Source organism: Monodelphis domestica, chromosome 3 (assembly GCF_027887165.1).
Source record: "Monodelphis domestica isolate mMonDom1 chromosome 3, mMonDom1.pri, whole genome shotgun sequence".
NCBI lineage: Eukaryota > Metazoa > Chordata > Mammalia > Didelphimorphia > Didelphidae > Monodelphis > Monodelphis domestica.
The window spans coordinates 418303202-418331148 of NC_077229.1; the positions used below are offsets into that span (position 1 = coordinate 418303202).

The following is a 27947-nucleotide window of genomic DNA, read 5'->3' on the forward strand; positions in this document are numbered from 1 at the left end:
TCACTAAGAGGAGAGATGCAAAGAACCTAAGAACTCTTCTCAGCACTTTTGACTTTTCAGTTGAGAACTTGTTGCCCAAGGCTCTCCAAATCATGTGTCAGCTGATGCTTATTTTACCTCCAACTAAAGTCATCTGAATTTCCTGGGATTCTGCAGCAAAATGTAATTTGAATAAGTCTGTTTTATGGATAGAGAAATTAAAAGCCTAATTTGGGAAGCGATCATACCCATGTTTGGAAAATCAAAAGATACTTTCAGATAAATAAGGATGCTTTAAGAAGAAAATATATCCACGGAAAATACCAACTTGGATTTCAAGGGAGTTGAGTTAACAACACAGTGGTTCAGCTTCAACTGGGTGAGTAGCAAACACAGACCAAGTAGATGACTGTTGACACTTTTTTTTATTAGAAAAGCCCTAATTATCAAAACTATCTCTTCTGAGCTCCCAACCCAGTTTGCTTCATGCTTAAAAACCTCCATTAGCTTTTTCCTATGATTTTTCAAGAGATGCCAGTTAAACTGAAAATGACCTGCTATTGATCAATATTAACTCTTCGGCAAGGGATAGCTCATCAACTTCTTCTCAATTTGATAAAACATGAACTCCACACACAAAAGGGAACTGATGGTACCAGTCTATTGATCAGTCCCAGGCGGGAAACTGAGACCCTACGAGGCTCCATATGCTGTTGGATAAGTGACCAGGAGGTTCCACCTCTGATCATGCAAAGCACAGGATGCTGGCCTGGCTTCAGAAACCCATGTGGATAGAGATGACTCTGGCATTGATTTAAAGGTCTTCCTTTTCCTTCCCTTTCTTCACTGAGACTACTTGCTTGATCAATCCACATCTCTCCTCTCTATCAAAATCCAGTTAAAAACTCAGTTTAAAAAATTCAGTTAAAAACTCAGCTCTTCTAGGAGGCCTTGCCCTGGCACCTTCTTAGTGGGGGCCCTTTCCTGACAATGCACCTCCTCCAAACAAAGCACATTAGTATTACCCCCCTCACCTAGACTCGAAGGATCCTGGAGGGCAGGGATTGTGACTTGTATTTGCTTCTTATCTGCCTTTTACGCCCTATTGTGCCTGGCACTGGGTTTTGGACTAAGGGACTATTTAATCAGTGCTATCAGTGGTCTTTTATAGAGCAATCATCTTCAGAATGGAGGCTGGTCTCCCCAAGAAACATGGCATCACATGTGGGGAGGCACAGACTAACCCCAAGAGGTAGATAATGAACTAATAAAAAAGCAGGAAGATTTACTAAGAATATGTGTATGTATAAACACATACATATATGTCTATAAATAGATATATTCATGGGTGCATGTATATATCTATATCCATTATATATATATCAAAGGATAATGAATACAAAAGCATTTCATGGACCTAAAAAAAGTGAATCTGGAGGGCCAAAGCTCAAAATAAGCTGAGGCTGGTGGTGAATGCAAAGGACAACAAAAAGGGCTTTTTTGGGTTTTGTTTTTGTTTTTTGCTATGTTGATGGAAAGAGGAAGATCAAAGAAAGAATAGGGCAGCTGCTTGGGATGAATAGCATCATGATAATGGATGATGAAGAGAAGAGGCAACTATTGAAATCTTACTTTATTTCTGTTTTCTCTACCTAGAAAATGGTCTTCAGACTGGGAAGAATAGAACAAAAATGGTTAACAAGGAGGAGAAAACTGAGATAAGTGGGAAGGTGTTTAAAAAACAAAAGAAGAACCTAGCTGTTTTCAGTTCCAGGCCCCAGCTGAACTATATTCCAGAATACTGAAATTAATGATATTTACCAAAATGTGTGTGTGTAGATATGTATACATACACACGCATATATGTATACATACACACATACACATATAATTGCAGAGCCACTCTCAGTCATCTTTGAAAAATTGTAAAGAATGGGAGAGGTGGAGCAGGACTAGAGATGGGCAAAGGTCCTAATTTTCAAGAAAGGGAAGAGAATGGTGCTTACAAATTATAAGCCCATGAAGTTGGCATTTATTCCTGGCAAATTTCAGGAATATATTATTATATGGGTGGAATCGAAGCATTTAGAAAGGGAATCAGTGATTACTGAGAGTTAGCTAAGTGTCATGAAAAGTCATGCCAGGCCAGCCTCATTTCATTTTGGGGAAGCTACTAGAATAGCCGATCAGGGACACGATATGATATATTAAACCTAGATTTTAGCAGAGTTTATAATAAAGTCTTTCATTCTACTTTTGACAAATCCTTTCATCTGAGTTTTGTAGGAAAGATGGAGTGATGGAGCCTAGAGGATGATATACTTAGATGGTTTGGGAATCATTTGAACTCAAAGAGAAGTCATGAATGGTCTCATGTCAACTTGAACAGAAGTCTCTAATGGCATGTCTCAGGGCATGTCTCAGGCATGTCCTTGGCCTGATATTAGCTAAAATTCTTAACAGTGACTTAATTGAATGCAAAGAAGACATGCTAATCAAATTTTAAAATAGTAGAAATCTGAGAGGGATCTAATTACTATATTGAATAAAAGAATCAAGATACAAAAAGATGTTAAAATGCTCCAAATAAAATAAAAATTTAACTAGCAGTTCTATTTGGTTTTTTTTTTTGTCTTTTTAATCAACTTCAATAGTATATGATGAGGAATATGTGGGTGATAAGCAGTTGATGATCTGAAGTCCAATATAAGTCATCGTGACACATGGCAACTAAAAAAGTATATACAGTCTCTTGATGGTGTTAAAAGGAATAGTGTCATGAGAGGAGGCAAGGGTCCCAATTTGAAATGCCAACTCACCTAGGCACGCCCATGAGCAACGCATTGTAGGAGAGGCGCTAACCAGCTAGAGTGATGGGAATGGTGAAGACACTAAACCATATGATGCAAAAATATATGCTGAATAACCTCAGCTGTTTCAGCTATTGAAGTACATATGAATGTTTAGCCTAGAGAAGAGAAAATGGAGTGTGTGTGTGTGGAAATATGAGATCGGTCTTCAAGTAGCTGAAGGATTGTCATTTGGAAGAGCTGGCAAATATGTTCTGTTTGGCCTTGGTGGGGACAACAAAGACCTAACTGGTGTAACCTTTTTCAAGGTTTTTTGCCTCAATATAAAGGAAGAACTTTATAGTATTCAGAGCTGCTCAAAAGAAGAATCTGTGTTTATTAAACCTCATGAAAGAATAATAACTTACATTTTTGTAATACTTAAGGCCTCAAACTTTAGTGAGTTCTCCCCCACTGAAGAGCTTCAAGCAGAGGCTGACTAATCAAACCTGTACCAAGAAACTTGACTTTTGTTTTTTTTAAGCCCTTACCCTCTGACATTGTTTTCTAAGACAGGAGAGCAGTAAGGGCTAGGAAGTAAGTGACTTGCCCAAGGTCAAAGCTAGCAAGTGTTGGAAGTCAAATGTGAACACAAGACCTCTCATTTCTGGACCTGGTTCTCCATCCACTGAACCATCCAGCTATTCCCTACCCAGGATATTGTAGAAAATATTCATGACTTAGGTATTCATTAGATTAAATGATCTCTGAAGTCCCTTTCAAACTAATATTATAGAATTCCTGTATCATGAATCTCTTTCAATGAATCTGGAATGTCTACCAATGATCCCTAACTATGGAGCCTTCCTTCCATTGGTGAGTTCTCTACCAGATCTTCATGTTGAGGAAGGGCTAAGACCAACCACCCTTCATTCTCTGGCCTTCCCACCATGGTGTCTTCTTCCATTAGAAAGTAAGCTCCTTGAGGATAGAGACTTTTTGCTTGTATTTGCATCTCTGGTACTTAGTGCAGTGCCTGGCTCAGAGTCAATGCTTAATACATGTTGACTTGACCTGATATTTAATCCCTCTTTGCCCTTTGATTTTCTCAGAAGAAGATCCTGTAGATTGCCAAAGAAGGCTGAAGATGCCATGGAGCCATTTAGGCAAATGGGTATCTGGAAATCATGATCGTTAGCCATAGTTCTTTATTCTGAACCATGCTATCCATAAATCTGCTGCTAAAAGCACAATTTCAGGGCAGCTAGGTGGGATAGTGGATAGAGAGCTAGGCCTGGAGTCAGAAGGACCTGGGTTCAAATATGACCTCTCACACTTCTTAGCTGTGTGCTCTTCGGCAAGACAGTTGCCTAGTCCTTGCCATTCACCTGCTATAGAATTGATACTGACACAAAAAGTAAGGGTTTAAGAAGAAAAAAAGCACAACTTCCTGAAAAAATACATAAATCAGTACATATATATGTAGATATAGCATACACATGTCTACATACATATATACATTTATATTACACATTTCTACAATTCTCAAGAACAGAGGGTAAAACTTAGCTCTATACTTTCCAAAATAATTCTAAAGTTTTATAATCAAGAAGTAAAAGACCCTGATGTTGGGAAACATTGAAGGCAAAAGGAGAAGAGGAGAGTAGAGGATAAAGTGGATAGAGAGTATCATGGAAGCTTGGGCGAATTTCAGGAGACACTGGAGGACTAAAAGACCTGGGGGGCTATGGTCCATGGGGTCATGAAGAATAGGACATGACTAAATGACTGAACAACAGCCAACTTTGAAATTTCTAACTGGAATGGTGCAAAGCATGGAAAAATTGTAAGTGTTCACGAGTAGAACAAAAATTAATGCTCCTGGAACTGAGAACTGGATTACAATGCAGGCTAGTTGAAGGAACACAGCTTCTGGAGTCAGAGGTCAAATCTCCTTCTGGAATTTACTCCTTTTGTGGCATGGGCCATTTCACTTAACCTCCCTAAGCCTCAGTTTCTACACCTGTAAGGCAAAAGAGTTGTATTAGATGACCTTTGCAGCTCTGGTCCCATTCCTGATCTATGCTTCTAAGTGAAGATGTCAAGATGAAGCTGTGCCAGCCACTCTATTGGAAAGTAGGGATATGAGGACAAAAGTAATATTGATCTCTTCCTCAAGGAGCTTACATTATTTTGAAGACTGATAGAACTATAATCTACTCAAGAAATATTTAGTGAAGGAAAAAGACTTGTACAAGAATATTAATGGCTGTGCTCTTTTGCAAAAAATAGGAAAATGAGGGGATACCCTTCAATTGGGAAATAGATGAACAAATTGTGGTATATGTTGGTGATGGAATACTATTGAGCTCAAAGGAATAATGAACTGGAGGAATTCCATGGGGACTGGAACAACCTCCAGGAAGTGATGCAGAGTGAGAGGAGCAGAACCAGGAGAACATTGTACACAGAGACTAATACACTGTGGTATAATCGAATGTAATGGACTTCTCCATTAGTGGCAATGCAATGTCCTTGAACAACCCGGAGGGATCTATGAGAAAGAACACTATCCACATTCAGAGGAAACACTGTGGGAGTAGAAACACAGAAGAAAAACAACTGCTTGATTACATGGGTTGAGAGGGATATGTTGGGGATGTAGACTCTGAATGAGCATCCTAGTGCAAACACCAACAACATGGAAATGGGTTCTGGTCAAGGACACATGTAATACCCAGTGGAATTGCACATCGGCTATGGGAAGGGTGGGGGGAAGGAAGGGAACGAATATGATTCTTGTAACCAAGGAATAATGTTCTAAATTGACTAAATAAAATTTTAAAAAAGAAATATTTATTGAATATCTACTATGTGCCCCTAAGATTAAACATAAATTTTCTCTTTCATTTTTAAAGTCTCTTACAATCATACCCTATCCTACTACCCCTCTCATAATCTGTGATCCAGCCAAAGTAGTCTACAATCTCCTATCTCCCAGCCTTTGTACTGACTGTCCTCCAGGACTGGAATATCTTCCTCCTTACTCCTGCCTCACTGAGTCCCTCTCTTCCTTTAAGATGTAAATCAAGCTCCTTTTCTGATCCCTGCTCCCCAACTCCCTTGTATTTAACTGCTTTGTATATATTGATATTTATTAACCTTATATTGTCTTGTCCAATAAACCCATACAGTTTCATCTCCAAAATGATGACATTTTTGTGCAGCCTTTATTTCTGCAAAGTTAAAGCAGCATTTTTTCCTCACCGAGACAACAGCATAAAATAAACTACCTTCTTAGGATAGAGAGAAACTCTGTAACAAGATTCCCATGTGCAGAGAATGACGTGGGCACATGGCTACTTCGCTTAGGGTCATGGGAACTCGGTGAATTTAGAGCAGTAAAGAAACCATAGAGGTTATTGGTGATTGTCCAGTGCTCTCACTATCATGTTAGTCTATAGCTCTTCCCAGCCAGAAGGCCTAGCAAGTACACAATGGAAAAGGCATAAATCATGCCATGCTCATCATCCATTGTTCAATTTGGGTTGATGCTCCCTTAATAATAGGGCAGTGGAGAAAGGGCTCATGAGCTCAGGGGTTCGAACATGATGGTAAGTGAGCCAGAGAGGGCTAGGAACTGTAGAAAGCACACTGACTTGGTGTGGAAAGACCTGGGGTTGAGTTCCTGTCTTGCTACTCACTGACACACACAAGCCATTTAGCCTTAGCTCCCTGCAAATGAATTATAAACTTGCTGAGAACGGGGAGAAGGCCATTTTCCCCTTTTGTATTCTCAGTGCCTTGCACAGGATAGGCATTTCATAAATGTTTGTTGAATTGAATTGGATCCAAAAAAATAAAGTAATAATATTTGCACTGTGTACCTGTGCCACAGGACTATTTTGAGGATCAAATGAGATAATAAAAGGAACATTTTCTATTGATCTTAAAGTATTATATAAATGTCAGCTACAAGCAGGAAAACCAGCCCAGCTGAAGCACTAAGGCACCCAACGGAAGAGGCAGGAGGTAGGAGCCGCTGACAAGTCAAATCATCCCCATTGCCTTGATTATCACCTCTTGGGCCCCAATGGAAATAGACTAGGGCCCTGAACCTAATAGCCTTGGGAATAGCAGGGTCTAGCAGACTACCAGCTCTGACATCCATCACTGAGGAGGGCAATCTCTATGGAGATGGGATCCACCTTCCTCACCCCTGCCAACTCTAATGGCTGACCAACTATTATTGATGGGCACACAAGCTCGAAATCCCTGGTAGTAGTGGCACTACCCAAACCTCCAGTTCTACTTCTAGCTCAGATCTTGCAGCTGTCATCCCTGGTAGCAACCCCTGTGGAGAGATGTCCTGGCAATTGTTTTTGCAGGAGCTGTAGCCATAGCTACTGATGAGACAGAGAAAAAAGCTTTCATCACCAAAGTCTTCTGTTCTATCAAATGGTTTGGCATCCATCAGTCAGTTATCAGTTATTTAAGTGCCTGCTATGTGCCAGGGACTGTGTTAAGTGCTGGAGATTCAAAGAAAGGCCAAAAAAGTCCCTGGAGATCACATGCTAATGAAGGAGACAACATGCAATAAATACAAACAAGCTACTTGTGGGCTAAATTGGAAGAAATCTCAGAGGGAATGCACTAAGAGATTGGAGGAGTGGGAAAGTCAACTTGCAGGAGGTGGGATTTTAGATGAGACCTGAAGGAAGCCAGGAGGTGTAGATATGAAAGTAGAAAGGCTAGGACTTGACAGTTAATTGGACATAGGATGATATATATATGTGTGTGTATATATATATATATATATATATATATATATATATAGAGAGAGAGAGAGAGAGAGAGAGAGAGAGAGAGGAGTTGAGAATGACACCTAGCAAACCTGGGTGACTGGGAGGATGACAGTGCCTTTGACAGCAATAAGGAAGTTAGGAAGAGGAGAGAGTTTGAGGGGAAAGATAATGAGTTCAGTCTTGGACATGTTGAGTTTAAGACATCTATGGGATGTCCATTTAAAAACATCTAATAGGCAGTTGGAGATGTGAGACTGAAGGTCTTTAAAGAGGTGAGGACTGGACAAATAGATCCAAGAGTCAGCTGAATAGAGATTATAATTGTATTCACAAGAGCTGATGCATTATCCAAGTGAAAAGCGTATAGAAAGAGAAGAAAAGAGAGCCTGGGAAAGGACCTTGTGGGGCCCCACAGTGAGCAGGTGTGATATGGATGAAAAGCCAGAAAAAAGGAGATAGAGGAGTGGTCAGAGACGTAGGAGAACTAGGAGAGAGCTGTGTCATTAAAATGCAGAGAGGAGAAGAGGGTGACTGACAGTGTCATGTGACTAAAGAGAAGAAGAGGAGAATGAGGACTGACAAAAGACTATTAGGAATGGAAATTAAGAAATCATCATTAGTAACTCTGGAGAGAACAGTTCTGGTTGAATGATAAGATCAGAAATTGGATCACAGGGAAAAAATGATGGTATTAGTAAAAATTACATAAAGAAGATGCCTTGCCATCTGTTTTGCTGTTGTGTCCAAAATGCCCCTGGACCTTTCTATTTAACTGGCAGCTGACTTTTCTTATTCATGGTCTCCCCCATTAGAATGTGAGTTCCTTGAACATACACCATTTGCTTTTCTACTTATACCCCTAGGCAGAACCAATATGGTGGAGCAGAGGTAGCAACTCAGATGAATTCTCCCAACATTTCCCTCTAAACTTCTTTAAAGTAATGCTTCAAATTGAATTCTGGAGTGGCAGAGCCAAAGAAAGGTTGGGGTGAGACATTTTTCTAGCCCAATACAATTTAGGAGAATGGCAAGAGAGGTCTGTGACATGATCAGCCTAGAGCCCACACAGCAACCACAGAGCACCAATAGTGGGAAGGCTCTGTGACAGTGACAGCAGCAGCTTTGGGTGCTCTCAGTCCAGACACAATAAGGAGGATCAGATGATTCGTTAGATGGAGATTATATGGGTCCCTTTACTGGCACTGGGTAGAGGATTCTGTTCCATTGTCCATATACAGTTCTGGGTCTCAGGTGCAGGGTAACAAGGAGCACTAGTGCTTGTGGCTACAAGGCGCTGAGGCTCTGGCCACAGTTCCAGGGTGGAGAAAAACCCTTATGGTCATTTACAAAAGAGAAGGAGCCCTGGTCTCAGTTCCAAAGCAGAATGGGATACTGGTGCTTGTGACTATAGGAGAGTGGGGGCCCTGGTATCAGTTCCAAAACAGATCCAAAACAGAGTATGGACACGTATGACTGCAAAAGAACAAGGAATCTGGTCATAGTTCCAGGGCCAAAAGGAGGGCTAGGACTTGTGACTGCAAGGAAGCAGGGTACCTTCCTGGGTAAAGAATAGAGCACAGATCAAGAGAGTAGTAAACAAACTTCTTTCCAAGAGATATCACCTTAGAAGCACTGAAAACTCAGAGATCCCTAAAACTAGCTCTGAAAACAGCAGCTCCAAAAAACCTAACACTTGGCATACCTTGAGAGCAGAGTCCAACTTCATCATCAAGTTAAAAGTCAAGAAATAATTGGGAAAATAAGGAAATAAGAACAAGAACAAAGCCCTGACCTTACAAAGCTACTGGGGAAACAGAGAACATTAAGACAAACTCAGAAGAAGACAACAATGTTCAAACTGCTAAATGCAAAGCATCAATGAAAGTTGTGCACTGGAAACAAATCCAGTGAGAATATCTAGAAAAGCCTAAAAAGGATTATAAAAATCTATTTCTATCCCAGATGCTAAGCATATAATAAACACAATACTTTTTCATTCATGCTTTCATGACTGCAAGCCACAGGGCTGTCCTTAGATAAAGTGTGATCACCCTACACAGTCTGATTTAGTTGGTACTGAGGAGACCCCACCCCAAAATGTCTGTTTTACAATGCCTAGGATTCTCTATTTACTTCTATCACTTTGCTGGAAATTTTGTCATTATGAATTCATTTGGATTTTTGAATCTTTTAATGTATCCTTTAGAAGTTGATCTGTCATTTCTATCCATTGGGTAAAAAATAGTTTAGTCATATTGTTTTCCTGCTAACACTTAGTTAAGTGCAGGTGTAAGGAAAGAATGGGAGTTTGGATGGAGTAAGAGAGAAGAGGTAGAAAATGAAGAGAAGTTTTTGAGAAGTAACGGAAGAGGTATGCCTCAGTTGGGCATCTAAGGGGTACCCCAGGAAAAGCAGAGGATGGTATAAAGGTACTAATAGGATGGGGACAGGTAGAAGGAAAGATCTTCCTTATAAATGTTTATCACTAGTCATAACACAGGTTCTAAGAAGGGAGTAGGGAAAAAGTTCAGCTCAATCTATCACCAATCTTACAACAATAATAGAACTGTATACTATGCTGATAGCTGACTCAGTAGTGTCTTGACTAAAGGATAGATGTTCCATTATCCCAATATTCCATTAGGCTTGGGAGAGAAATGGAAGGGACAGTAGCCAAGGAAATACAAAGGTGGCACTGCTTCTGAAGTAGCAAAGCAAAAGAAGGGAAAAAATCTTCAAGGTGATATTTTCATGACTGAAGACCCCCAGACATAGTGGTTCAGCCCAGTCAGATCACAGGCTCTGTTTCCATTTGGGTTTCATCATTAAAAGAAGAAGCATGGAGTCTTCTTAATGGATGTGGATATTCTCATCTTCCCAGGCAACAGAGAACAATCTATATTACTGAATAAACGTGCTTCTTTTTGGATTTCACTTTACTACACAGATAAAAATCTTTCAGTGATTCCCTATTACCTACAGCTAAAATCCATTCTCCTTAGAGAGGCGGTCAAGCCTGATGTAATCTAACTCTGATCTTTCCACCATAATCTCTCATGATTTTCTTATACAAACCTGTCATTTCAATTAGTCTCATAAATTGAACATTCTCTTCTCCACATTGTTATTTATGGTATGCCTTTATTTTACCAATGTTCTTACCCTTGCTTTTTCCTATAAGGCAGTAGTTCTTAAAGTATGGCTAGAGACTTCCTATGGGTGGTGGGTAGGGTATGCTTGAGATTCTTTCAGAAAGTGCACAACGTCAAAACTGTTTCCATAATAATACTAAGAAATTATTTGTCTATTAAAATATTCCTCCATTTTTCAACTACCTATTCATGTAAGGACAGATTTTTTAAAAAAATATATACTTCAACCAAAATCTTTCACAATGTGTTAAATGCAGAAGTGCATATGAGAATCTAGCTGTCTTCTATTAAGCCAGATTTTAAAGAGATTTGCAAAAAATATGTAAGACAATACTAATCTTCTCACTAAATTTTTGGTTGGAAAATAGTTATTTTTCATTAAAATGATATTTATGTTAACATGTAATGGGTTTTATTATGTTAAACAGATTAATAAATCAATTATGTACAATATTTTCATCTGGTTTATTATTAAATTAATATCTTAAAACTGATCAGTTTTTAATTTCTAATACAGTATGCACAAAATCTCTTTGGCATCCTCAATAATTATTAAAAGAGTAAGGGGTCTTGAAACCAAAAAGTCTGAGTATCATAACTCTGGAGAGAGCCTATCTTAAAATCCTATCTTTTTTATAAAGTGAAAGCTCATCTTAAATTTTAAGAGATCTGGCTACTCTTTCTGGTCTGGGTGCTAATTAACTATATGATCTTGGGTAAGGCATCCCTTTTTAGACCTCAACTTCCTCAGGCTTATAATAAGAGTTGAATAAGATGATTCAATTCAACAAGAATTTTCTCAATGTCTATAATGGCATGTAAGATACAAACATAAAACCAAAACAGACTCAGCCCTCAGAACGTCAATAGTCTAATTAGATTCTCTAAGTTCCCTTCCATCTCTAACAAAGACTCCAAATCATTCTTTTTTTTCTCTCTTTAAATTTAATTAATTAATTAATTAAGGATATTTTTCCCATGGTTACATGATTCATGTTCTTTCCCTTCCCTTCCAAATCATTTTTGACAGCAACATTTCAGTCTTCTAATCTGGCCTCAGACACTTCCTAGCTGTATGACTCTGAACAAGTCACTTAACCCTCATTGCCTGACTCTTAGCACTCTTTTGCCTTGGAACCAATGCACAGTATTTTTTCTAAGACAGAAGGTAAGGGTTAAAAAAAAAAAAGCTGAATTCTTCCTCTCCTGAAGTCTAACAACTACTGTTTTTATCTCCTACTTGACCTTAGTCATGTGATATTTATTGATATCTCTTTTATGAATGAACAAAAAAAGTTTATTAAATGCTTACTTTGTGCCAACACTGCAGATACAGAAAGATAAAGTTCCCTGCTCTCAAGACGCCTACGTTCTAGTGGAGGAGAGGGAATTGAATTGAATGAGATGGAAGTCCAAATTTGTTGAGATCTCATGAACTGTAGGTAGTTGTCCTCAGGGTGTCATGGAAAACCAGATAGCAATGCATCTACTTGAGTGTCATTAACTATATTATTGCCCTACATCATAATGTGTTTATAATTTTTAATGTTTTAATCATTTTGATAATTGCGAATTTGTACAACTGTAATTGTGTTCCTCTTTAGTTTTCAGGCATGTTATTTGTACTGCTAATAATCTCCCATTTGCTCCAGACCCCAGTTGGTTTCCACCTTCTTTTGTTTACAAATCTTTGCTCTTGGCCCGGTACAAGTCTCTTAGGCAGCTAGCTACTTGGGTTCTATCTGCTGATTCACCGACAAGTCTCTCCCTGCCTCTGGGACACTGTTAGCACACCTTGTCTTAGCATCATCTACTTTGGTTGCTGACAAAATCTCTGACTGCAGACATTTCCCTTCAGATCATTTGCTTATCTGGCAGCAATTCTGTGTTTTAATCTTTTGACTAATGTCTAATAGCTTACTTCCTTCAAACCCATTTTTTTAAACCTTTACCTTCCATCTTAGAATCACTAATCTGTGCTAGTTCCAAGGCAGAAGAGTGGCAAGTGGGGTTTAAGTGGTTTACCCAAGGTCACATAGCTAGAAAGTATCTGAATCTAGATTTGAACCCAGAACCTCCCATCTTCAGTCCTAGCTTTCTGTCCACTGGGCCACCCAGCTGCTCCCCAAACCCAATTTCATTCCCAGATGGTGCCTGGTCCTTCTTCCTTGTTCAGTTGTTTTTGACTCATGTCTCACTATTCATGACCCCATTTAGGGTTTTCTTGGCAAAGATACTGGAACAGTTTGCCATTTCCTTCTTGAGCTCATCTTACAGATGAAAAAATGGAGGCAAAATAGGTTAAATGACTTGCCCAGGCTCACACAGTTAGTAAACATCTAAGACTAGGTTTGAACTCAGCTCTTTCTGACCGCAGGTCAGATTCTATATTCACTTTGCTACCTAACTTGCTCTCCTCATTGGCTCTCAATATGGCCCTGGCAGATAAGATGGCATCTTGCTTTCAGTGAAATTCAGGTAGATTCTTTCTTAAAATGAGAAACCTTCAAACCAGTTCCTCTAAACTTTTCCTCCAAATAAATCTAGACTTGAGAGGCAGTATGGCATGGTGGAAATACCATTCATTCTGGAGTCAGGAGATCTGAATCCGAGCCTGAATTACAACCTTCATCCCTTGTCAAAAGTGTAACTAACACAGAGTAAATGAGTCTTTGGCCCAGGGTGCCAACACGGGAGAGCACACTTCTTCCTTGCTTTCCTCATTCCTTGCCTTGTGGTCCTCCTGAAGCATGTGGATTGTGGGTAAAGATTGTCTTTTACTTTCTTTTCATCCTCAGCACCTAGCACAGTGCCTGGCACACAGTAGACACTCAATGTCCATTGACTGACTGACATAGTGAACCTGACCCTAGTTGTCACCTTCAGGATTTTATCACTGGGGGCATTCCTACCCATCTTTAGCCCCAAACCCCATAGGGGCAAGGGAAGGGCTATCTGGGGGTACTGACCACCCCCTTACACTGCAACTGCACCTGTTGTGAGAATGTTCCCTCCTCTCTCCTACTGTCCTCTAGCTCTCTGGAGAGGTCAACTGAATTTGTCCCAAATGCCTCTTAACTGCTTCTAGCTATGCTCATTGTACAACCCGATGACTTGGCTTTCCCATGCCTCAGTTTCCTTGTGCTTAAAATGGAGATAATGTGCTACCTATCATATAGTGTCACAAAATAAGGATATTGACATTTGTACTACCTTCCTCAGAGTTACTCTAATGAAAGCATTTCAAAAGCCTTGAAATGCTCTGTAAACTTTATTTCCCACCATCCCATGGTCTAATATTGACAATAACAGAGAAATGGTGGGATTTAGGAAAGCCAAGCTCTACTCCCTGCTCCATCACTAAGTAGCAGAGTGACCTTGAGAGCAAATTGCTTCCCCGCTCTGGGCTTCTGTGTCTTTCTTTGTAAAATGAGGAGGCTGGACCCAAGGACCTCTAAGACTCCTTACAGCTCTCATATTCAATGATTCTCTGACGGATGCAAAAACAGAAGTGAAAACATGCTTTATGATTAAGTCATAATTTGTACTCACTTTTCTGAGATTTTCATTTCAGAAGGGAAAGAGGAAGGGCAAGATTAATTTGAACAAAACGCAGACTCATAATTTATCTAGACTTTTGACAAAAACCCAGACAAATAAGGGAGATAGGAAGAGAAATGCCAGGAGTGCAAAGACTGGCAGTTCAGAGTGTGGCATTTTATTGGATGTGATTGCTAGGAGAGGGTAGCTGAGCTCTGAACTGAATCCTATTATTTCAGGAACTCCCCCTCGGTTGGGGTAACCTTAGAGGCAAATATCTGTCTCCTGAAATGGTAGAGGAAGGGAGAACAATAGGTATCTACACAAATTCTTAGCCAAATAATAATAGCTAACATTTATATAGCACTTACTGTGTACAAGGTCCTATGCTAAGAGCTTTACAATGAGCTCATTTGGACCTCATGAGAACCCTTGGAAGGGAGATGCTATTATTATCCTCATTTTACAAAGGACAAAACGGAAGCAACAGAGATAAAGTGATTTGCCATGTGTATAGAAGAACATGGTGCAGGGTTCTATCAGCTATAGAAAGAGACAGGACTTCTCAGGCTCCCAACTCAAAATATGTTTGGTATTTCTCATCTCTTCATTCACATAGCCAGTACCCTAGTTCAGGATCTCAGCTGCCAAATGAAGAAAAAAAAAAGAGATCCCTAAAACAAAATCCCTAAAAGATAACTGGTAATGTCACTCTCCTGCTCGAGCATCTTTAAGGGATCCCTATCACTAGGCTATGTTCTTCCCTCTCATTGCCACCTCTTAGAATCTTTACTTTCCTTCATGACTCTGTTCAATTAATCAGTCAAGAGGCATTTATTAAGCATGTGTCACATAACAGAGCTAAGCACACAAGTACAAAGACTGAAACAATCCCTACTCACAAGAGGCTTATCGTCTAATGAGAGGGGTGAAAAGTACATAGATCTAAGAATATGCAGAATAAGTATAGAGAAAGGAAATATAAACATATACAAAGCTGCTAAAGACAAGGCAGTTTGAGAGTGACAGAGGGATCAGGAAAGGCTTCATACAGAAGACAGGGTTTGGTGTTTGAGGTACATCTAAAGGAAAAGAGGGTCCCTGTAAGATGGAGGTGAGCAAGGAATGAATATCAGACACGTAGAATGGCCAGGGCAAATGCTACTGGGATGGGAGATAGATGTGGTTTGGGAAGAACAGAGAGAAGACCAGTTGGGCTGTGTGGTAGCGTACAAGTCAGGGGGTGATGTCCAATGAAGCTGGAAACATTGGTTGGAGTCAAGCTGTGGTGGATTTTAAAAACTAAATGGAGGCGCTTATATTTTAACCTGGCGGCAAAAGGGAGCCCCTGGAGTTGGCTTGAGTGGAGAACAGAATAAAGAGTCATAGCTGGGTGGCTCAGTGAATTGAAAGCCAAGCCTAGAGACAAGAGATTTTGGTTCAAATCTGGCCCCAGACACCTCTTAGCTGTGTGACTCTGGGCAAATCACTTAAAACCCATTCCTCAGCCCTTACCACTCTTCTGCCTTGAAATTGATACTTATGTAGATTAAAAGGCAGACGGTAAAGGTCCTTAACAAAAGAAAGATGTAGTGACTTTGGAAAAGAAGATTTGGGCATTAAAGTAGCACAGCAGATAAAGCACTGGACCTGGAATGAAGAAGACCAGAGTGAAAATCTGGTCTCAGACAAGTTACTAGCGATGTAACCCTCCTGAGCAAGTCATTGAACCCTGTTGCCTCAGTTTCATCATCTGTAAAATGAGCCAGAGAAGAAAATGGCAAATCACTATAGTATCTTTGTCATAAAAACCCCTAAAGAGATCATGAAGAGTTGGATGTGGCTGAAAACAACTAGACAATAACAAGATTTGGGGGGGAAAGTTAATGAGTTCAGTCTGAGGTATGTTGCATTTAAGATGTCCCAGGGACTTCCAGTCTAAAATGTCCAAAAGGCAATTACTGATGAGGGCCTGAAGTTCAGGGGAGGGACTGGAGCTAGATAAATGGATCTATGAGCCATCTACAAAGAGGTGATTGTTAAACCCATAGCCAAGGGATCTGGTGAAGCTACCAAGAGAGAACATGGAGGAAAAAGAGAAGAGGGTCTAGGGCAGAGCCTTGGGGAACATCCACATGGAGGGGGTCAAGAGCCAGTGAAGGGAATGGATAAGGAATGGTCAGACAAACAGGAAGCAAAACAAGAGAAAGCAATGTCCCATAGATGAAACTGTATCCAAGGGGAGAGGAAGACCAACTGGGTCAGGCAGAGCAGATTATAACAAAAGATTTTATTTTCATTATTTGGGATTCATTCTTGATAAATGGGCATATTTATTACAAAACTAAATATTGCCCTTTACAGGGTATATATGCTGATGATCTCCATTAAATACCTCTCTGATACTAATATTCCAGGCATAGTGGCCAACTTGTTCCTATTCCCTGTATGAAACATTCCATCTCCTGTGTGTGAGCTTCTCATAGTACAATGACCCATTACTCACCTCTACCTCTTAGAATGTCTAGTTTTCTTCAAGCTTTTATTTAAGTATCACCTCCTATAAGGTCTTTACTGAAGCTCCCAGAAATTAGGGTCTCCCTCCTCTTCCATATTCTTTTTTTTAATCCTTCCTTCCATCTTAGAATCAATATTTAGTATTGATTCCAAGGCAGAAGAGTCATAAGGGCTAGGCAATTGGGGTTAAGGGACACAGCTAAGAAGTGTCTGAGGTCAGATTTGAACCTGGAACTTCCCATCTCTAGCTCTCAATCCATTGAGCCACTTAACTGCCCCTCCATATTCTTTTGTTGCATTTTCTTATCTGTGTACGAGTTGTTTCTCCCTAATAGATTATAAGCTCCTTGAGGCCATTTTTATTTTTGTATCTCCAGTGCCTAAAATGGTTCTTGGTCTATGACTACAGTCAGGGCTTCATAAATGCTTGTTGACTAACTAAATGATATCAGGAAAACAGAAGTCACGTCTAAACAACAAGAAGGCCAGACTAGGTCAAATCAATAGGCCAAGTTTAGGAACACAGGAACCCAAGTCCAAAAATCACATTCAAGTCAAAGGGCCCAGGACTGGAACACAGAGTCCCAGTAATAGAAAAGTTACAGGACTTGGACAGGGCACTAAGAGTTCAAGTATCAAGGCAGGATAGACAGAAAAAAGGAGATAACCAGGAAGAGCAAGAGGGAAGGAAGTAGCATTGGGCCATGCTGAAATGGATCTATACTTTGACCTAAGTCTCGAGACTTGTATTTTTTCTAGGCTTATATCTTACACTGTTTATAAGGAAGAAGCTTTATATCTTTTCTATGCTTGAAGCTCCATAAAACAAAACAAGGGAAGTAAGCAAAGTCACCAAGAAAGTCTGATTTTGTCTCTTCCCTGTGGTAATTGTGGGTTTTCAAAGACTTTACCAATGGAATGCAAGCCCTGTTGATTTCTACCCAAGCTTGGAGAGGCTTCACATCTGTGCATCCGTCATCCTAGGAGCAGCCTAGCTAAGCTTGGAAAGGTTCATTACCGCATAGACCTAGGGGTAATGAATTCTTTTGGCCACAAAACAAAATAAAACTGTCTAGTGAGTGAGGCATGGAGGGGCTACTATTTGCATTCATGCAGAGGCTGCCCCCCACCCTGATGAAATCACTGAGTCTTTGAAATATTTAAGTAAGCAGAGCCATTCCTGTCAGTCGCCCCTGTGCCCATTTTTCCTGTTTCTTAACAGGAAGGAACGGAGGTCTCTCATCATTTTTACTTGGCTTTTAGATTGGCCTAGTACTATAAAGGAAAGAAATGGGTGATTTTGGAATGAGAATTCTTTTTAAAGTCCTTACTTTCCGTCTTAGAATCAATACTACTGATTGGTTCCCAGGCAGAAGAGCAGGAAGGGCTGGGTGATTTGGTGTTAAGTGACTTGCCCCTGGTCATACAGCTAGGGCATATCTGGAGTCACATTTGAACCCAGGACCTCTTATTTCTAGGTCTGGCTCTCAATCCACTGAGTCACCTAGCTATGCCTGGAATGAGACTTTTAAAGTAATGCTATAGTGATCGGATGGAGAGCAGAAACAAGGACTTGTTCTCTGTGATTGATCTTGCCTAAGGGAAGCCAGGGAAGGAATTTGCTCTCTCTCAGGGACTTTAGATTAGTATTAAAGGTGGTATGAAATAACGGGTTTGCTGTGACACTCTTGCAATTTCTAACTCTTTCCTTTTGATCCGAGGGCATAATCACTCCCAGAGGATTTGAAGAATCCTGGTCATGCTATGAGTTGGCACTCAGCTTCTCAGTCTGCCCCTTAGCTTTTATGTTAAGCCAGCTTCATCCAGTTGCTCAATCCTGTTGCCAAGCCATGACATAGCCGTGCTTGTAGCCATTGCCCTAGATGCTCTGACCCCTGCTTACCCAGCGGAGCAGAGCCCCAAGTCCCCCAGGTAAGTAGCCATGCCCCAGCCTCCTCCACATCCCTGTTATGGGGGTCCGTCTGATCAGGGCTTTACCTTTGCTGTCATGCCAGACCCTCAGCTTGCAGAGGTGACCCAGGCTCAGCATGTCTGTGAAGTTGAAGGTGTCTGATGAATTGCGCTCAAACTTGTTCCAATTTTTGGATCGCTTCAGCGGCAGGGTACCACTGTCTCCATTTTCTCCAAAGATGATGATGAACACGTTGGCATCCGTGCCAGCACCTGAAGGGACATGGCAAATAGCCCACATAAATGACTTTGAAATGAGATCTCCCTGACATGAAACCTGCCCAACCCTGGAGTTATTTCTAGACTTGCCCTGAGGTAGCTTATGGCTCAACTAGTTAGGATTTAGAGTTGAGAAGGTCTAAATCAAATGATTGTGTCCCAAAAGACCCATTCACTTCATTATGCTCCTTGGCCTGAACCCTAACCAATCTCCTTGCAAATTCTATTGGTTTCAAGAGGTCCCAGAGAGGGGAGTATAGAGGATTCCATGCAAATCCATGACTAATATTGAAATAATACCACAAAGCAAAATTCATCCAAGAGTCAATTTTATATTTAGGTTAAATTGGCAGTTGCCTACATCATGGTAATTTGAGGTATCAGGAAGGCTTCTAAGAAGATGGCCAAATACCACCAGTGTCTAAAATTCCCTTCTTGGAGCTTCACTCTAGAGATGTAACAAAAGAAGCATTTTGTCCACCCTTAAAATTCAGCCATTCTCTAATCAATGGTAAAGCCAAATTCATGGTTAGATTTGCTAGATTATGGCCCAACGTGACACGGTTAGATAAGGTTAGCCTTACATAGAGGTACAATTAGAGAAACTCTATGTAGTGTGATTTAAGGGCTTTTCTCTTCCAGGTATCTTTCCTGCTTACTTGTCACTGAATTCCACCTTTAGAGCGTTATTCTTTTTGGCTGAAGGCACTATCCTCTACTAAAATATAAATCTCTTGAAAAGATAGTGCAACACATTAAGCCCTGATTGAATTTTTAATCAGAGCTTTTGAATGTTACTAACTTATTAGAATTTTGATAGAAGAGAAGCAAGAGAGATAGATTTTGAGCACTATGTGCCCCCCAGAGAGAGCACATCCAGCTTGGGGTTCTAGATCTCAGGAGGCATCATGAAGCCATTCAATTAGACTATACCGGCACCCTAGGAGAAACACTGAGGGGCTTGAGGATCACAGAAGACAGAGTCAACTTTATTCACAATTTTGCCAAAGATTAGCCATATCTCCACGAGGTAAGAGAAACTAAGGCAATTTTCTAAAGTATCTAACATCTAAATAATATCTTAATATCTAATAAAATATATATTAGATACATGAAAATGGAAAACAACAAGAAATCTAGATTGTTCCCATTCATCAGATGTAGGAACTAAAGGTTTTATTCACTTATTTATTTTCTGGGTTTGTTTTGGGGGGCCCAGAAGTATAAAGAGTATGGAGTTTGGAGTCAGTGTAACAAGGTCCCAGTCCCAAATCTTTCACTGCTATGTGTACATTCATGGACATCATCTCACTAAACCTTAGTCCCCTGGCCTACAAAAAGAAAGGGTAAGGCTATATGATTCCTTCCAGCTTCCAGCTCAAAAATTCTATGATTCTAAATGTGTAAGGAAGTTTCTCAAAGTTCATCCCCCCAAAGCAAACTGGACAGGAACTAGGAAACCAAGACAGAACTCTCAACCTGAAGAAAGCAGGCACTAGGGAGTTGGCAGAGTAGAAGGCTTTCTCCAAGATGACTAACACTCACCCATAATGTTGCTGGTCTTGACCGTAACAGTGTAGGATGTCCACTCCATCATCTCTTCTTCATTAATTACTGCACACATCTCACAGACCAGGGTCTTCTTTTCACCCTTCCTCTCAGATAACCACTCACCATAGTAGAACATTGTCAGGTCATCATTGTCCATATTCTTCAGGAGGACCTGAGGAAAAGGCATGGCCAAGGGTGGAACCTTTATACCTCCCAGCCACCAAGGCCAGTACCCTCAGCAGAATCAATCCCCAATGGGCCTGAGACTGGACTGGCCCCAAGAGTCCTGGAGCAAACTGTCACCTATCTGGTACAATCTGAGATCATCATCCCTGCCCTCAACCAAAAAAACTTCTTCGACTATCCTCCCACAGAGTCAAAATTTTCCATATTTACTTACTTATTAAAGACAGCTAGGTTGCAGGAGAGGTATATATGAACACCCCAGGGATGTAATTTTTCCTATAGGGGAATCTCTATAGTCATGGGTCTTACCCGCTTCTCCCTTTTCAATTAAAAAAACCATGCTCAGCTGCCCCAAGGGAAGGTAGGCAGCAAATAGAAATGGAGACTCCAAAAGCTTTTCAATGAACCGCCTCAAAATCTTAATGAGTAATAACTAAATGGAAATCCTGCTTTATAGGACCAATGGGATGGAGGAGGTGGATGGACCAGACAGGAATAATAAATAAAGACTTATTCCCAGCAAGTTTCTAAAACTAACAGAAAATTCTCAGCCTATAGGGTAGGGATATGAGATCTGGTTGTAAACAAAGAGAAAATTTCAAATTGCCTTAAGACATCCTTCCTCCTCACCAGAGGGTAAATGTACTATTGCTCTGGATCACTGGGTCCCCAAACAGCAGTTTAGCAATGGAGAGGAATAACTCTAATCTTTACTTTAAGGTCTCAACTGGGACAGTAGTGAATCACAGGGATTATACAAGTCTCCCGAGTCTGGACGAAGGGGAAAGGCTTTCTCTGCAGACTCAACTGTTAGTCTTTCCTGTGTTCTTTATTGAACAAATAAATCCTGAGGGTTAATAAGGAGAATTGGTAAGATCCCTGGGGAAATGCCAATTATCAGAGTTACCCAATGGACATTAAACCAGCTAAGTGAAAGGTCATCAAATATAGGCTCTTAGCAGAGAAAACCTTTGGTTGGCCATTCATTCAACAGACAAGGATTAAGCATATACTATGTGCTAGTTACTAAGGGCACAAAGAGATAAGACACAGGCTTTGCTCTCAAGGAGTTTATACTGCCTGGCACATAGTAGGTACATATACATTTTTAGTGACTGGATAATTAATGGAAATGGGGGAAAGCATAAGTTTGCAAATAAAATGATGATATAAAGGACAGTAAGATAAGTGCAAAGGAAAGCTTTAGGCAAAATGGTAGGAAATATTCAGAGGATTCTTTGTAGGGAGTGGGCAGGCTTGGAGAGGAAACCATAGCTGTGGCTCTGTTCTACAAGAGAACTCTGGGATTCAAGTTGGGTGGAGGAGGAGGAAGTCAAGAAAGAAAATAAAGAAGAAATGGTGATGAAGGGACATTGAGGACCAACTTGTCAGTTTTTCTCAGGACTAGACCTGCCTTAACCATGAAGGACAGAATGTTCCTTGACATTTTTAATGATCAAAATGCACATTCTATTCTTTAAACAAGGACTGACTCACTGTTTAGTGTGCTAGATAATGTTTTGGAGGCTAAAAAGGAATAAAACATGTTCCTTGACCTCAGGAAGCCTAACTGGTTTTAAAATGAGCCATGCCTGCAAACAATACAATAATGCTCATAATTCAGGTGAGAAAGCAAGAGTGAGGAGAGGGTACATCATTGTAGGCTTCCAGTCACTCCATCACTGTCTCAAGGGACCAAACGCTGGCCCCTCCATAGTCATTCATCTTTACCACTCCGGGTGAATGTAAGCTTCTGGTGGGTAGATACCATTCAGTTTTTGTTTTGTTGTTTCCAGTGCTCAAAAAATGCTTCACTCACTTCATAAATGCGTGTTGAATTGAATTGTGCCGGTAGATACTAGTCATATCACCTCCTGCCTGTGCAACACCTCTCAGCCTCAGTTTCCTCATCTGTAAAATGAGGGGTTGGATTCTAAATCTATCATCTAATGATTAATCAGAGCATGGATCTTTTGAAGTATTAATGAAGTATTGTTATTTATCTTCTAACCTATCACTATATCTTTTAATCACCAATTACATTCTAAGTTCCTTGAGGTCAAATGTGACTTCTTATCCATTCAACAAACATTTTTATCCCTCATAGGGCTTGACACTTAACACATGATTGGTAATTAGTTGATGAAATCTTAGGATTATGAACTAGGTCTGGTGACTGCAGTGCGCTCTGAGCCCCTCTTTCCAGTCCTAAAATATCAAGTGGCTATCCATCTGTCTATCTGGAACTGACTTGGTGACCCAACATAAATATTCAATATGCACTCTTCCCCTTGATCTTCCAAGGCAGACATCTTACTCCCAAACAAATGCACACACACACACACACAAGCACACACACACACATACACACACGTGCATGACTGTGCATGTACAAGCAATCCAAGCTTCAGTTGACTTTGGTATATCTCCAACATGGGGCATCTCATTTTTCTCATGCACTTATCCTATGAAATCTGACTCATATTCTACTAGTTCAAGAAAATTCTGAGATTATCAACACCTCATATTTCCCAAATACATTGACTCTTCTGTGACCTAATATGGACCAAAGAGAGGAATAGGTGATATCATGGGAGCTCAAGTCAGGGATGCCATACCAATGAAAAAGGCTTGGCTTACCTGTTGTTTAATTGTTAACAAATGGCCTCCTTCACTGGCATGGCTTTCTTGGACTTGGGCTCCCTGGATATTACTCATTCATTCCTCTCTTTGGTCCATATTAAGCTGGAGAAGAGTTACTGTATTTGGAAACACAAGGTCAAGCCCAAGGAAACTGAGTGCCTCAGTTTCCCTTCTCTCCCCTTCTTCCAAGCCCTGCTGGTACCCCATCAATCAAACTCTGGCCCTTATTCTAGCTGGACTATTGAAAGATAGGCAATTGTTTGCATTTCTTACTTTGTTGTTGGCTCACTTAAAAGAGTTTAAATTGTGGCTTACTCAATAGCTAAGTCAACTGGATAGTGAAGGGGTGGGGGAATGAATGCAATCAGTATGTCACTATGGAGGCTGAACAGTGTAGACCAAAGAACAATGGAGAGAACATTCAAGAGTTCATCCTGACTTTGCCACTAAGAAGCTGGGAGATACAAGACAAGTCATTTATTGTCTCTGGGCCTTGGCTTCCTGACTTGATGGTGAGGAAATGGAGGACTGTAATGCCTATCTCATATGCCTCTTATAATGAGCGTTAAATGAAAAATGTTTGAGCAAGTGCCTTAGTAAAACATTAAGTGATGTTGAAACGTTGAGGTTTATTAGAAAAAAAAAACCAGCTTGTTGATTAGATTTTCAATTTCCCAAATAATATTTTTGACAGAGCGTGTTAATGCTATCTCCTCAAGGTCCAGTCCATTAGAAAACAGCAAAATTTGTCTCCATGGTTCCAGCCTACCTTTTCAGATCCTTCTATTCTTATTTGGATTTTCCCCATCCTCCCCTCATGAACCAACTTTAAGTATCTCCTTGAGAAAATGGAACTCTGTAAATGAAACCAAGTAAACACAGTATATTCCTTCACCTAGCTGCTAATGTGCCCCCAAACTCCTTTACTCTTTTATATTAAACTATTAACCCTTCTTTAAAAGCAAATATTGTGGGGCAAGTAGGTAGCACAGCGGATGGAGAACCAGGCCTGGAGTTAGAAGGACCTGGATTCAAATTTGACCTCAGATATTTCCTAGATGTGTGATCCTGGGCAAGTCACTTAACCCCAATTACCTAACCCTTAACTTTCTGTTTTAGAATTGATATTAAGCAGACAGTACGGGTTTAAAAATATTAAAAATGTCCCCCCAAAAGGTAAACTTTGTCCAGGAAGGAAGACAATCTAGTCTTATAAATACCATTAACATCTAAATAAGAAATCTACAGGTAATGTCCCCAAAATCCTAGTGTAGTTCTGGCTTTTAAAGTTGAACACTTAATAACATATGTAAAACCCAGTGGAAGAGGGGAGGGAAAGAACATGATTCATGTAACAATGAAAAAAATATTCTAAATTAATTAATTAAATAAAATTTTCCAAATTAAGAAAATAAAAAAATAAAGTTTAACACTTCCCTAGGACAATTTTGGGACACTATTTTTGGGTACATGGAGAAATATAGGCACATATAGTCATGTATATTATATCTCCTTAATATGTATTAGAACTATACATATGTAGGAATCACCTCAGTGTAATTTGTGTGTGTGTGTGTGTGTGTGTGTGTGTAATATAAACTCTTTAATTTAGATAATGACTAATCCATTGTTGTCTCTGTATTTCTAGAGGCTATCACTGTTCTTATATTAAAAACTTGTTGCTAGATTGATTAATATACACACAAATAATATATGAGATCTAGCATGAAGCAGAGGTTAGACAGCCAATCCAGTCTGCAGGAAGACCCAGACAAGACCCACCTTGTTAAAGTCCCTGAGGCAGGGGTGGGGCAGGATTGGGACCAGAATTCCACAGGTAAGGAATGGGAAAAAGAACTTCACCTGAAGATAAGGGTGAGAGAAAAGATCAGAAGGGACCCAATGCTGATGGCTGATGGCAATGGTTTTGAGTTTATTGCAAGCTGGTAGATCTTTTATAGGTAAAAACCACAGGAATTACAAACAATCACCCATGAGAAAGGTCCATGGGAAAGTGTAACAAGAATGGAGATAGTGTAGATGGTAGGATATTGGTTGGGGTAAGTTCCAGGAATCATCCAAAATTCATGGAATGGTCAGCAATCTTGTTATAGGAAACTAAAAGTAGGCAAAAGCAAGGGCACTTGGACGCGTTCTCAGACAAACCATGAGAATTCTACCTCTGAGGAGGACTCTCAGATCTTTATCTAAGACAGACCCAAAGTGATCAACCTCTGACACCACCTCTCACTTATTCTAGCTGTGTGACTTGGGAAAATGAGTATACCTCTCCATGTGCCCAGACAATGCTCTAAGACTTCACGTTGAAAAATAGTTGCTAATCTGAACTGTTAAAAGGTAAAGCACTCAACAAGAGCTCTCCCAACAGATAAAATCATGGATCTGGAACAAGGTGATATACACACACTTCCACATGTCAAGAATCAGACAGTTTCCAACAAAGCAGATAATCTTATAACCTTGTAGAATGTCTTTGAAAAATGGCTAAGGCTGAAAATCTCATTGCCCTATGTCAGCCCAGTGGTGTGTCTCCTAAACTTTGTTAGGTGGACCCTTGAGTCACTGATGATGCAGACTCCGTTCATTACCAAACCCATACGGAAACCTTTCAGCTTGGTGGGGCTTCCCAGAACCTGTGCTTTACTGACAGCCATCTGGAACCCAGAGTCCCTGCCCAGCCACAACATGGCATTAGAAGAGGACTTCAGGACAGAAGGAAAAGGCAATTGAGTATATGTGTATGAATATAAATCTAAGAGAGATAGCACATTATAATGTTATGATATGTGATATAACATTATATAACAATCCATGATATATTATGATATATTGTGACATATAACACATCACACAATATTATATGATATAGTAAGATATAAAACTTCAAGATACATGCTACAATATGACATGAAAAATATGATGTAGTATATGATAAAATAATAATATCTAACATTTATATAATACCTACTATGTGCTAAGCACTGAGCTAAACACTTTATAAATATTATTTTATTTGATTCTCACAACAATTCTGGGAGGTAGGTGCTATTTCAGATGAGGAAATTGAGGTAAAAAGAAGTTAAGTACCTTGTCTGGGGCCAGATGGCTAATACATGTCTAAGGCTGGGTCTGAACTCAGGTCCTCCTGATTCCAAACATCCCTAGTACTCTATCTACTGTGCCACCTAGTTGCATGATATGATTAACATACCATATCATAGCCCAACACAACATGATATTTTTACACACATACATCCTTAATTTATTAGTGTGAATATTCTCTCCACTGTTGTAGACTGTAGCCCCTTCTTATCTTGGGTAGATAATTTATTTCATAATCAGTTACTGAAAAAAATGTATCACTTGATGAACAATCTCCCAGTGATAATATTTATATGTAAGTATTCTTTTTTCCTTCTTACTTTAAGAACAATATGAAAACAATATCCCAAGAAGTACCAGATACTACAACTTCTGGGGAGGGATGGGGAGAGAGAAGGCACAACTTTAGAGCAAGGTCAGGTTAGTCAGGGTCTTGGGGTGGGGGCAAGACAGGGTTGCATGGGGAGATGATGATGCCAAGGAGATGATGAGAAAGAGAGAGCAAGAAGACTGAGCAGACAGGGGATGGCAAAGGTGGTAGGGGAGATAGTGGAGCCAATTCATCTGTTACCTTGTCCAGGAACCACTCTGGTCGGTTGCCCAGTCCATCCAACCGCATGCGCATCTTAGTGAATGGGGCAATGTCATCAATCTCCATAACAAAAGTATCATTCTGTCCTCTCTCAAACCTGGGGGAATGGGGTAATAATAATCAGACATCATTCCTGGAGTCCTTTCTAATTACAGGGCAATTTCTATACATTAGCACATTCAATCCTCATAAAACCCCTCTGCTGTAGGCAATGTTTATGTTATTATTCCCATTTTACAGGTGAGAAATGGATGTTCTTTGGCTGAATTTTGGTTACAGAAACTCACCAAGACTGTCTAGGAAGGAGGAGGAGGAAGGTTTTGATTGTCAGTGGATAGAATATCTTTAGCAATAAAGTCATAGATCTTTTTCAAGTATTTTCATTTAATTTCTCATATATTTATATTTTTCCCCCTAACTGGACTTCTTTTTATGAGGCAAGAGACCATAGAAGGCAGTACAATGGAGTAGATATCCCTGGACTTGAAATAATGAGACATAATTTGGATTCTCCCCCAATCTCTTAATGGCTGTATAATATAGAGTCTCAATTCCCTCATTTGTAAATCTGTAAAAAAATATTCGTAATATCTGTCTAAGAGGGTTGTGATGAAGAAAGTGTTTTAAAAACCTGGTGTTATATGAACAAGAGCCATTCTATATCTCTGGATCCTCCCAATTGCCTGGTATATAGGGGAGAAAGGGTGATGAAATAGAAAAGATCACCAGGTTTGGAATTAGAAGATCAGGGTCCACTTTTGATTCAGTAACACCACTATTAGGTCTATATCCCAAAGAGATAAAAATAATGGGAAAGGACCTGTTTGTACAAAAATATTTATAGCTACACTTATTGTGATGTCAAATAATTAGAAACTAA

The 27947-nt window shown here is 39.9% G+C and overlaps 1 protein-coding gene across 1 annotated transcript in view; it reads right to left on the bottom strand.

Moving 5' to 3' along the window:
• The window catches only part of LOXHD1 (lipoxygenase homology PLAT domains 1), a 159703-nt gene that overhangs the window by 20054 nt on the left and 111702 nt on the right, over positions 1-27947 (bottom strand). The window contains exons 23-25 of the mRNA XM_056824393.1: positions 27047-27164; positions 20518-20695; positions 18781-18966 (exon numbers count right to left, since the gene is read on the bottom strand). Coding sequence (XP_056680371.1) covers positions 18781-18966; positions 20518-20695; positions 27047-27164 — 482 coding nt within the window. The remainder of the gene's footprint in view (positions 1-18780; positions 18967-20517; positions 20696-27046; positions 27165-27947) is intronic.